Raw genomic sequence first — 13,631 nt, 5'->3', positions numbered from 1 at the left:
CCATCTTGCCATCTAATTTTTTTGTAAAAATACCTAATAGAACTCGAAATACAGAGTAACTTTTGAACCATGAATATTCGCATGTATTAATTTATCGAACACAATTCTCTGATAAATTTATTATTTCTGGCAATTTAATGTTTATAACAATTCCTTTCGCCAATGATATCGATAAGCACCCCCTTGACCATCTTGCCAACTAATTATTTAGTAAAAATAAATTATAGAAACCGAGATACAGAATAACTTTTAAGCCATGAATATTCGCACGCATTAATTTATCGTACGCAGTTCACTGTAAAATTTATCATTTCTGGCTGTTTAATGTTTATAACAATTCCTTTCGCCAATGATGTCGACAAGCACTCCCTTGACCATCTTGCCAACTAATTATTTAGTAAAAATAAATTATAGAAACCCAGATATAGAATAACTTTTAAGCCATGAATATTCGCACGCATTAATTTATCGTACGCAATTCACTGTAAAATTTATTATTTCTGGCTGTTTAAACCACTTTTCGCCTATTTTTGCTGGTAATGTGGTCACTCTACCTTATCGACCTCTACGAATATCGACTTCGCACTGCCGTACCGACGGACCAGAACAAGTTCCGAACTGTTTCAGAGTTTTCCCGTCGGCCTCGGTTGTCGCTAATTTCTCACCGAGTTGAGGAATTGCGATTGGTCGGAAAGTATTGTATAAGCGGTCGTCGCACGGTCTGCTTCCATGACGCGTAGGTTCGGTGTGCGAGTTGTGTGCCGGTGAAAAAAACATTTTGTTAACTGTTTGACACGGGATTTTGGCCGTCACATTGTTTTCCACAAGGCTCGCAACGTCTCGTGCATCCTCCGTAGCACGTAGACCCGTGACTGCAGATACGCGTGTAGCTAGGACAGTCAACAATATACAACGGACATCATCGCGCCGCATACATGGAATACAAACGCAATTAATACTCCAATGGTGAGCTTAGACTTCACATTACGTGCTGGTTGCATCGCGTCCGCCGGATTTCCATTGCACCTCGACCGTACACGCACCTGTCGGTAATCTACGATTGAACAGGCCTTGTTCGGGAACTCGGTACTACCTGTCACTGATTCGTACTTTCACACTATCGAAATGCGCTGCCGCTAGATTGACGGAACACCAAAACTGACTACTTTACACTACTAGACTGCGGATTTTACGCGTTTATGACAAAAATTAGTGACTTCAAAGAATAGGAAGATTAGAAAAATTTGAATATGTCGGTGTATTGTTTCTAACTTGTTGCAGTCATTAGAGAAAGAAGGCTACTTCGGTCCCGTTTTCTTAAGAAATAGAGCAAAAAATAATTAGCAAAAAAATAGAAGATAGTACTTTATAAAAGTAACATTTATTCTTTGTGGTTTTATTTTAATATACGCCCAAAGAAATACATTTCTCGGATAATTTCCTATAGACGTGTGTTTAGAATCTCTGTGATCGTAAATTGAAAAATTTGGAATCTGTCAAAATGACATGGTGTCGCAACCCCTGTATTTGTCACTGAAAACTGCTGTGAAACATTCGGCGAATTTCATTGAGTTTCATGAGCTTTCTCTTTTACTACATTAATTAAGATTATCGATACACTTTGCACGTTACTGCATAATGACTTTATTGTATGTCGTTGAATTCGTCTGTTTATCCGCTACAATATTACAAGAAATTTACGATTACTAAATTGCGGATTTTATGCATTCATAATACAAATTGATTGGTCCAATACGGAACTGTAAAGTCATTAGAGGAACTGATCAATGTTTTATACTCCCGATTTATTAAAATTATTAAAAGAGGAACTGCAGTTTCCTTTAACTTTTGTTACTTGCAAATTGACGTGGACAATTTTTATTTTGCATAAATATCCGCAGTCTAATGGTTACATTTAAAAAATTCGAGGTCACTTAAGACGTAAATATGAAAATTCAGTCGTCTGACAAGGTTCTTCAAATATAATATATTTTACATAGAAAAATACGTAATTTAAAATATATTTTATTAAAATTTCATTAAAATATACTTTAATATACTTGAAAATATACTCGTTTTTAATGTTTACTATAGTCTATCCTTACTATACATTTTTTAATTAAAAAATTAAAAATACAAATTTAATGCTGCGGAGACGATTCCATAGCTGCATTTCGTACCGTCTTTGATTTTTCACTTTTTTTCAACTGGATAAAAGATTGGAAAAAATTCGCTTAGTACCTATGTGTATGCTGTGTACCATTATTTTCATTTTAATATACGACTGAAGAAAAATAGAGCAAAAACGGATAATCCGGTATTACCACCCCTTCTATCGGGGTAGAGGGTTTAAGTTTTTTGAACGTTTTGCATTACTCTGGCTCGAAATAAACTATTAAACTCTCCTAAACTTATTTAATCTTCAGAAATTAAAAAGGGTTGTTGGGAACCTCTTCTACATATTTTAATGCATTCATAAGCTATCTAGGTTTTTATGAAGAAGCTGGTTGAATTAAATAAAAAACAGTAAAAGACTAGACAAATCTAAGAATATTGTTACGTTGTCTTCAATTTATCATATTGTATATTAGGGGATGAATTCCACTTTTATATGACTCCTGCTCTTAACGGATGCAAAAGGTCAAGGTCATCATTCTGAACAACATTTTAGCTTCTTAGATATTCGCAAGAAAAGTGCAGACAGCCACTCCAGCGAATTCTTCCCTTTTCAATGGACCGAACACGTGTTTTTTTTTGCAACCCCTTCCCGAAAACCTAACCCAGAATTAACCAAAATAGATTTATAATAGTGGAGTTCGTTGTAATGGACCTAAAAATTTTTTACAAATATCTCGTAAGTTAAAGTAGAGCGGTGGTAACATGTACAGGGAAAAGTTGCTCAGAATGATGGCCTTGACAACATATTTCAAGGTCATCAAAATCAGTGATGAAGATCAACTTCTATCCCTATAATTTTATTAGTATGAACTTTACATGTAAATATGTAACTTCTATACCTGGAATTAGAGATCTGCAGTCTAATTATCACATTTAATAATTTAGTTTGGATTTTAATAAGCAACTGTGTGAAGAGACGTAAAAAAAGAACATTCGAACATTAGGGTTAATCATGACAGAGTATGTCTTTTTGTCGGCGAGTTATCGAATGATCCATCGTTAATCCACTTTCATTGAAGGGTGCTTTTGACCCCCTTATCTCGCCATATTCTTCCACCAAGTAACTATAGACCGATGATCAATTTTCTACGGCTTAAAAGCGTATGCTTCGATATTCCATGCTGTGTGTACTTAGCAGCTAATCAATTTCATAATAGTTTATAAATACTACATACTGTGCACAGATTATTTCGCCGCCCACACAATCAAGTGTAACCTTATTTTAAACTCACACCTTCTGCCCGCCATATTGCAGACTCATTAATTATTGGTGAGATGAACCAGATGCATAGAAGGTAGCGAAGATCGTTTTCCAGACTAGAATACATTTTGGTTGTTTATAAATAATTAATAGACTCGCAAAAATAGGGCTACGAATTAGTTTGTACACCTTGTAATGTACAACACCTAAAAAATCATTAACAATCAGTGCATAATTTATAAATTGATTTAATAATACTGATTGATTTGATAATGGATTTTTTAACGACGATAGCGATCACGTTTAAGAACGTTCTTGGTTAGGTCAAAAATGGGGTATGCCGGTTTCAACGGCAGCATTGTCATTGAAAATTCTATTAATCCCGATTTGAAACATTGACGATGATCGCAGTTATGCACAGAGTTGGTATTTCTTTCATGTAACTGTATACCGAAGAAGGATCGATCACTGTCTTCGGGGGTTGTTACGCGGATATAGTCATCATCTATAGCACCATCAAGCTGGTGTTGACATCGATCATGTTTTCTTTTTCTACGATTTATTTAAGAAATAAATCCTTTTTTTATATAAAACGGAGAACTGAACGTGGAAGGACTAGAGCGATTAATTACTCGAGTGTAAAATTCCGTTCCTTTTTGCATGGAACTTGCGAATTTGCTGTCATTTATGCGAAATTGAAATTTTTTCTTCGAATTGCAACAAATGAGAGCTGAACGGAAGCTTCTTTTTCCCTTCAATAGCGTAAACGAACTGAAGATAACGCTACTGATTACTGTGATCAACATCAGAGTGCCTTCTTTCGAGAAACAGCCCATAAGTGCAGCATTTTTGTGTGGAATCTTACAAATATTTTGCGAAACGTCCTGGATTTTATTTTTACGCTTTGAACAATAGCGTTCTGTCAGTATGATGTCGTGTCGAGTACGCAAATTCGGATCGCATAAACGGACTTTAAAATAGAAGAAACTGTATCATACAGAGAAAATAAGCAACGAATATGCTGCCTCGTAGCGTTCTGTTGTATTGACCTAAATTTTTGATAAAACCGTGGACGGGTTAAATTCTTCGCGTCAAGGTCAATCCAAATTTATGCGCATCAATTACCGAAAATGTGTGTACTCGTGTCTTTTCCTTCGACATATTTACAGTTGTCCGCTCTGGTTAACAAAAATACAAGGAAACGACTTATTGTTGATATTTTTTAGAACAATAGAATTGCATAATATATTTATTCTGCCTTTGAGATAGAATAGCATATTCCCACATTTATGGAATTCAAATGTGAATTTTTTAAACGATGATCAATTTCAAAAAATATTTACTAGATTCTTGACACGATAGCACATGCTATTCAGTTGTATAACTTTTATCGTAACGGTGCACGTGTTGGAGGGAAACCACTAATTATGATATTATGCATGTAAGGTTGTAATTTTAGTAATGCGTTCCATGCGATTATGTTTCGCGATAAGAAAGCCAGCAATTACGTCACAACTGTGACTGATGTTCGAGGTAGATTGTTTAATGCGTCTTGGACAATATTAATCTTTGGAATAGTAATGAGTAAAATTAAGTAACTTTCACTTTATGTTCGTATTTATTATTTAAAATTCACTTGACGCATGATTATTTAAAGAACTAATAAAGTAAGCGGAGTGATTCATGCGATCAAGTATCTCATTTGAGGTCTTTGCAAAATTATTGTAAGAACATTTAAAAATTTTTTAGCATTACTTACAAAAAACCCGCCCCCAACCCCCGCCCTTATTTTAATTGAAACCCAATACAATGAAACTGGTACAAAGATGAAATAAATAAACTTTTCTTTGTAATAATGAATTGAATACTTAAAATAAAATCAAAGCATAATAATACAATAAAACTGGTATCAAAATGAAATAGATCAACTTCCCTTCAAAAAATGGTATATCAGTATTCTCGTTCTCTCGATGAAAAAAGTTTCTACAATTTAGCGTGCTTTCGCTAAAAAGTAAACTAAAACTGCACCCGCTGAATTCCACACGTCACAATTGCAACTTCAACTACAGATGAAAATGTCGATTTTTTAACGTCTCTTTCAATTTCGAACAACCGGGAGCTCAGTGCTGCCATATAGGTGTTGCACGATTTCGACCTGGCACGCAACTTTCCAGCTCAAAAAAACATCCGTCACTGATTGTTGCTTCGTACGTAACCGGCGGCGAACAAACGTTATTAATACTCACAGTCATATTCATGGCAAACCGAGACAACGCGAACACTGTACAAACTATCGAACGTAAGGTATAGCTAGTTTCTATTGTGATGGAATCTTACAATGCCAACTTGAAGGACGTTTAAATTGTTTGTTTTCGAAACGCCTGTGTTATGTACATTTTCCATACAATAGACAATTATTTTCAAATATTTATGTTTGTTTACTAACACCACAAAATGTTACACTCAGGTACTAACATTACTAATTTTATGAAATAATTAAACTGTTGTCACATGCAGTGAGTGATCATATAATTAGAGTTCCTTTAAAAAATATTTTTACAGTATTTTTTACAGTATTACTAAAGGTTATTAATCAATGTGTTAATCGAAAGCTCCATTGAGTCTATGAATTATTCAACCACTCAAAGGCCAAAACCCTTTATCCTTATCCATTAGGGTAGCAATAAAAAGAAAACCGAGATTTTTCATTTTCTTCTCGCAAGCAAAAAATTTGCCGCATCACAGCTGTTAAGATGTACGTCAGGAAACTTTCTCGGATATTTCTATTACAAAATCGTTGCAGTAAAAAAAAATCTTCTTCAATTCGACCCTCGTATGCTCCTTCAAGGACGAGCATCAACATTTTTCGAGAACTGGCGATGGTGAAATTTGAAAGTGATTTTTTGTGTTTGCAGTGGAGTAAACGGAGCAAAACGCCAGACGGATCGGGATCTCTCACTCCCGAGGAAGAAGACAATGAGTTTATCGATGATAACGAACCTGAGAAGAAGAATCCCAGCACTTCGACTGACGGTTCGGTAATTCCAGGCACGACGAACATGGACATTTTAAAAAATTGTTATAATTATTAGCGTACTCGATTCTCTTTAATTTCTCGCCATGAGCTTACATTTTTCATTACGTGCCTTTAATACTCTACGTTAAAAGTCAGTATCGGTCTTCGGATTTTATACACTTACGACAATCACGAGTAGGTGAAATTTAAAACAATCGAGAGGTTAAAGGAATTTAGCAACGTCAACATTTTATTTCGAACCTAACACAATTGTTAAAGGTAGAAAGCAAATTCCATTTGGCTTATGTTTGTTGGAATTGACGCAGTAAATGAAACGCATACTTATCCTACTATCGCCCTATGCTGAAACGCATTATATCTGTAAACCGATCTTTAAACCCAAAAACCTAATCTTATCTTAAGAATTCCACAAACATGACGTTATCACCGTTACCTCAAAGTACGAGTGTATCGCGCTTAATTTTATTTTTATGGAAAGAACATTGTCGACCAATGGATGATATTTTAACGGTTTTAATGTGCGTAACTTTTTACATACAATCAAGTGATTGGAAGATTAATTTTGTATGGCATGACCGAAATTATTTCTATCATAAAAATAATTATACCAGGGCAATTTGAGAATTTCGCAGGCTAACGATGGAAACAGATACTTTATTCTTCAATGTAGTTATGTAGTAACTGTGTTCTTCATGCTTGTAACGTAGTCAACGTGCTTGATCCAGCGATGCCCCAGTTCTTCAAAGTGCTTGAAGTTCTTCAAAGTAATTGTTTATTATAGCTTATTGTTCCCCATCGAATAGAAATTCCCGGCCATCGAGATATTTTTCAAGTTTTTCCTCTTATTACATCGACAAAGAAACGAAATGCTTTCTTTTTATTGCATTGAATTACAGAATTTTAAGTCTATATACTATATGCATATAAGTAACAGTTACAGGTTGCGAAGTTTTCGAATTGCCTTAGTAAATAAAACATAGAACCCACGTGACAAAGTATATTATATTTTTTTTGTGTTTTGAGTAACGTTAACTTTTTTATATCGTTATGTATGATATTCGTAGAGTTTGACAACAGTGCTTTGTTTTTTACTTTTCCAAAAATCGGAATACATTTGTTACATTTTTACCATAGGAAGCGAACCGGTGACGCCAAGCAGACGCGATGCCCAGTTATGGGAATTTCTTTCAACCAATAGATCTGCTAGGAGGAACGCCATCACGAATGTGCTACGTTGCCATGCTAAGGCTGGGATGCTAGAATTGCCAAACCGTTTCGAGGACCTCACTGTCAACATAGGTAAATGAAATACACCATAAATTACCTGACCCACCATGCGTTGGGAGATCGGAGAATTTTTTTCCAGAAAACCATAAGACTTTAGTCGAAAAGTGTTTTCACATCTAAAACAATTTAGTTTAGACAGCACTCCCTAATTTCTTTATTCACGGCTGATGTTATGGAGACCCTATAAAAAAGGATAATAACCATTGCTGTTGGACACATCTAAAATTAAAATTTTCGCCTTAAAGCGTCCGCCATATTGTCTCAGATCAATGTTTCCAGAAGTTCTTCGTTCAAGGACTAGACAATACAAAATGTTACGCAATTTCGTGATTAATAAGCATTCTTAAATGAAAAACTTCAGACGCACTCTCTAAAGCAACCCGTTTTAAATACTAAAACGTTTCTCGAATAGTCTTGCAGTTTTTGAGAAAAAATTCTCAAATATTCTACCTTCAAAAGTTCATCGTTAAACGGAGTTCAAGTGGGTAGAGTTCGCGACTCCCAACGCATAAAATGTCACTCGCGTTAATGTTGCAGTATTACATTTTCATTCATTACAGCGTTCTCTTTAGTACAGTCTAGCGTTCGCGCCACTTCGTTTAAAAATTCCCCGTCGTTTCGTATTTCTTTTCCATTTACTGAACGACGCGACGTATAACCTGCAAAATAGCCAAGAGTCTCATTTCTCGAGAAATAAATTACGGATCTTGATCCGTGAAGTTCAGAGTAATTTAACTTATCCCGGGACAAACTTTATTAATCGGAGCAAAGGCCATTAGGCTCGTCTCCGCCATTAACAGGCGCGTTTACGTATTCCGTCTCGTCGTTCTTGACTTTTCAGGCCAATCAATTTTTGATAGACGTTGAAAACCGGCTGCTCCGTTATGAAAGATTGCGGCCGCGGGGATCGAGGATGTTTGGTTCGGTGGTTAACCGATTGTTAACGCTGAATAATAATTGGCGAGCCTGCGTGTTGCGTGACCGATTCGCTAAATTCCTGGGTTTTTTTTTTCTGAAACGTGTGATCGAACGCTGCCGTGCAACGAAACGAACACAGCCTTATCGATCGTAAAAAAAAACGCTGATTACTCATCAGACTGCTGATTTTATGCCGAAAAGTGATTAGCCACAATTTACGACAGTAAACAAATTAAAAGAGGAGTGGTGATATACAATTTTCGACCTACCAATATTGTTAACGAAAGAAAGAAGCTCCCAAACGACTCTTGTTTCTTGTAACAAATGCAGAATCGAATTAATCGATTTAGGAAATGAGCGGCTCGTATAGTCATTTTCCTAAAATCTGCAGGATTTTTCAGAGGGGGTCCCTAGGCGTGTGAGACTCGAGAGTTTTGCGATCAGTTTATCTTCTATTGTTTCTAGATTTCATATTTCCACTCCGCTCGATATTTCCGAGCGTTCCCAGCAAAATTGTCGAATATCCATGAACAGAGGGAATCATTCGAAGCGTCCGATCGGTCTGATTGCAGGTCAATCAAAGAATGGCGCGCACGATCCAAACACACCAGGCACATCGAAACAGCAGGGTTGACGTGAATCCATATTCTGTCCGTGATTATCTCGATCTCTGTATCGACGCACGCGATCGATATAAACGGTACCGCAAACGGTACCCATGGAGATTCTACGGGGACGGTTGCTGAATCATCAACGACGTCATACCGCGCGCGATATACGACTATGTGTGCGCAAAACTCTGAACAATGTACTCTTCTCAACATGTACTCTAAAAAAAGAAAAAAGAAAAAAAAAATCTGTCAACACGTAAGTTCCGACGCGTTCGTATGTAAGATTCATAATTGCGCATTGACGTAAAATGTTGATGGCAACTGGTCGAGGTTCAATGATACGAGTGCATCGTACGCACTCGAACATAACGAACAGTATGTATACGGAGTTGCTGCAGGCACTATTTTAGAAGCGATGCTTCGGATGACGCGGATCCTGCTGATAGTAGGTTGCTGTACATAACGTCTCTCGCTTAACGATTATGATTTCCATCGTTACACGCGGTAATGATCAATCTTTGTGTACCAATTTCACGCATCGACGAACTGGCCTACCGCGGAATCATTGTGAATAAACGTAAGGTGCAAGCATCCTTTATTTTGCAGTTACATTTTGCGACAGACCTTCGAGTTTGACTGTACCGGCGAGGTGTTGACGATTGATATTGATATTGAAAATTTTTCATTCGTCGTTCGAAGGCTGATCGAGCTTCTTCTGTAGCCGTAATCTTCAGATCGAAACTGGCCTATGAGTCTCTTTTTCGTAGTTTATGTCTAATTTCGCCTGGCACGAAAACAGTCAACGAAGAGGAGAGAGAGAGAGAGGGGGGGGGAGAGAGAGAGGAGATAATTTTTGTATCCCAACGATGGGTGATAGTTTTAGGAAAGGGTGGCGAAACTCTTGAAGAATGTGTTGGACCTAATAGCGTGCAACGACGTCCGTACATTTGTAGGACAAACACGAAAAGAATTATTTCGAATTCGCTTACTAACCCTTGGACGGCGAACCATTCTTACAACTACGTGATTAACGATGTTCAGGACTACTGCTCAATTACCAAATTTTTGAAAACATATTTTTGAATGTACTTCTGGTAATCTTTCTATTGTTCCAGCAGCTGTTCGTTTAATCGATTCGATAGAGTAATTGAATGACGATTTTGATGTCCTGGGTCAAACTAGACCGGCCGTCGGGGGGTTAAGCAGTGAAGATTATTATTTTTTCAATGAGGCAGCGTGTTGCAAAGCCACGTTACGTTAAAGAGGTCTAGCTATCTACGTGTATACCTTCGTAAGATCTGTATCGCGAGCTCGCAGATTCACGAAAGGGTAGACAGGAACGTAAAAGCCATGAGTCTAAGCAGAGTGAAGTCATTTCCAACAGCCAGAATTGAATAAACGAGAAGCCTAGAGGAATATTTTCCGAAACAATTAGAAGACACCGAGGCAATTAGCTTCGAGTTCGCGAGCGTTTCTCACGTTACAGAATGCGCGCAGTAAATACGTGTCCGGTATGATGCACTGATTCATTGCACTGTTCTTCAGCAAATGATTCCACGCGGCGAAATAGGAGGAAAATTGAGAGTGACGAAATTGGAGCAGCAGTTTCATCATCATAATAGGTTGCTTCGCGTGATATAGTCCGTTACGAGAAAACGCTATAGGCATTCGTCGACGGGCAAAGAGTGAGATTTGTGTAACAGAAGGAATTAATTAAAAGGAAAAAAGTTTGTCTAATAAAATCAGTTCCATTAAAAATGGCTCAATACTTTGAGAAGAAATATCGTCACTCGCAAACTGAGATTCGGAATCAGTTCTACGATAAATCATGAATGTTAATTGATTTGTAAAATGGCTGGCAATGATATTGCTAAGGCTTTCAGGTGAGGATGATATGACGAATTTCGAGATACATTGTACAAAGAAACATTACGATTACGTGGACAATAGTAGTCACTGATAAATGTCTACTTCTTATCGTGAACCTACAAGCTCTGTATTATCATACGCTAGAATTCCCTTGGCAGCGTCTTTAAAATTTCGAGTTTAATGTCCATCTTATAACGTATAACAGAGTCAACGAGGTAACGTGGTATAATCGGACTCGTTACTTGAAGAACAAACTCGAAATTGGACACCTATGCTCATTGTCGCGTCGAATGTACTTTTCAAGAGTTAGCACGATCATTTGTATGACTCCTAGGAATACATGTTAGCTTTAGAAAGTTCGCATAGACCAAACCTGGAAACTCGCGGCAGAAAACGACCCGTCATGCGTAACTGGAACTACCTTTTCTGTGTTGTCTATACATGAGAATATTCTGTGGCCAAATTAAACATTTTGCGGATAAGATCGTGCTTAAATCACCGTCTTTCATTGTCCGAAACCTGTAGTGGAAATCTGTATAAAGATTGGAATCCTTTGTGTATAAATTCTGGAAACGATTTCTTGATATTAAACGAAAGTTATCGAAGTATATGTATCGTTTTCACGAAGCTCTATCCTTTATTATTTAACGAATGCTCACGCGTGTTCGTTACGATTATTTCATTGCATTAATGCCCCACAGTGTTATTTATTTTTATGGTTTATATCTTGACCAGTGGTCGCAGATCTAGCTGATCGAGGTAAGTGAATAATTTTATAATTTTATAGTTTCAGACATAATTTTGCTTCCAGAGAAAACAATACTGGAGAAGTAGAATACTAGAATAAGGAAAAAGTGTGATATTATTCTTTCGATAAATTAACAAATTTTTACAAAATAAATGCTACATCACTTTTTAAAGATGCGTTTTTCGACTTTATATTATTAGTATCTAATGCACGACGGACCAAGCAACAATAAATATTTTGGTTTGTTAAGAGCTTGTAAACATGATTTTGTTAACGCTCCACCGGATGGATTGAAGTGATTGTGCATCCATAGATAAATAATGTGATACGTAAATTTCATTCAGTTTTTCACCAAATTGCTCATTCGAGAAAATTAATTTTTCCAGAATTTTTTGTTTTGTTTTAGTGTCGTGTAACATGCATGAGTTGTGGAAACCGTTGATGCGATCAAGGCAATTAAAATGCATTAGACGCAATCGGATAATCTATGTGCAATGTGCAACGGGTGACACGCAGCATGTACTTCGTTCCTGCAGTTTAAACCCAGAGACTCGGATCAAACGAAGTGATATCCCCGGCATTAATTAACCGACCACCTCGGTTTTCTTTCAGCAACGTTTACCAGTTTGTTTGTCTCTTCAGCATCAACCAGCTTTCATTTTTCTATAGCAAAATGGCGGCACTTATTCCAGAAAAAATACAGTAAAATAATTCCTAATCCATTTAAGCATGTTTCGCACCTTCTTTGAGCAACCTGGGTCGTTCACTTCCAGAACTAATATTTTTTTTACTGTTCTGGGCTCTCAAAAAATCTAAAAAAATTCTGAACTACGTATTGAAGTCCCCACTTTAATATGAAAAAATTGTTCGAACGCTAAATGTTTAAAACATTAGTGGGAAAATATAAATATTGGGAGGACAGAATTTCGCTCTGTATATAAACGACTCAGGTTGTCCCCTCGGAGGGTTAAAATAATTAATAATTCAGAAAACTAATCGCACGTCGACAAAAATAAATCGATGCTGGAAATATTGTCGAATTTTGATGATTCGAATCTATCACCGTGATAAATAAATAACGTCGAAAAATTATCGAATGATTATGAATTAACAATATTAACGAGAATGTTTACATTACAATTATTCAGTGTGATAAATGGACACGGACTGATTATAGTAACGAGAATGATTTAATAGAATAGTAATTACGTCCAATAATAATTGAGATGGTAAATTCGACGAATATTAATTATTAAATATTCTACATCAATATACATACATATATTTAGAAAAATCAGAATGGAAATTGTTTTTGGCAGAGCATATAATTGCATGGTTCCTTCAATCAGGTTTTTGATACCAGTTTCTTTGCGTACGATCGTTTCATTGGCCTACAACAAATAAACGTGCGACAACCGATAGACGAATGACCCAATATGATCATAAATCATCGCCTAACGACAGCTCACCTGCCCACCCTCTTTCATGCAAACATAACCTTCCAAGCAAATCCGACTGGGGCAAAAAGCGAAATTGCTTTCCTGCATTTATACCCTATCAGAAAACGTGCGCGCTGTTCTCTCTTTCTTTAATTTATTTTAATTTATTTCGATTTATATGCTATTAATATTATTTTCATGTAAAATAGTGAGCTGTGCAAAATAGTTAGTGTCTCTTTAATGCTAACTTGTCCCGACAATATATTAATAATAAAATAATATTTGTATACGTGAGGAGATTGCCGAATCATGTTCTGGGAATGAAGATACGGCTGGATCTCGT

General features: G+C 36.5%; 1 protein-coding gene across 2 annotated transcripts; it reads left to right on the top strand.

Moving 5' to 3' along the window:
* Positions 1 to 693: 693 nt before the first annotated feature.
* LOC143355174 (uncharacterized) lies at positions 694 to 11,709 on the top strand. 2 transcript variants are annotated; one of them, XM_076789769.1, is made up of 4 exons: positions 694 to 966; positions 6,295 to 6,412; positions 7,551 to 7,715; positions 9,194 to 11,709. In XM_076789769.1, the coding sequence occupies exons 1-4, from the start codon at positions 964 to 966 to the stop codon at positions 9,253 to 9,255; spliced, it is 348 nt and encodes a 115-aa protein (XP_076645884.1). In that variant the 5' UTR covers positions 694 to 963; the 3' UTR covers positions 9,256 to 11,709. The 2 variants fall into 2 exon arrangements, with proteins under 2 accessions (XP_076645884.1, XP_076645883.1); XM_076789768.1 differs by having other exon boundaries at positions 695 to 966; positions 6,295 to 6,427.
* Positions 11,710 to 13,631: the final 1,922 nt, after the last annotated feature.

The sequence above is a fragment of the Halictus rubicundus genome, chromosome 6 (assembly GCF_050948215.1).
Source record: "Halictus rubicundus isolate RS-2024b chromosome 6, iyHalRubi1_principal, whole genome shotgun sequence".
Classification (NCBI taxonomy): Eukaryota; Metazoa; Arthropoda; class Insecta; order Hymenoptera; family Halictidae; genus Halictus; species Halictus rubicundus.
Note: the sequence above shows the minus strand (reverse complement) of the source record. Positions and strands in the feature narration are given on the sequence as shown.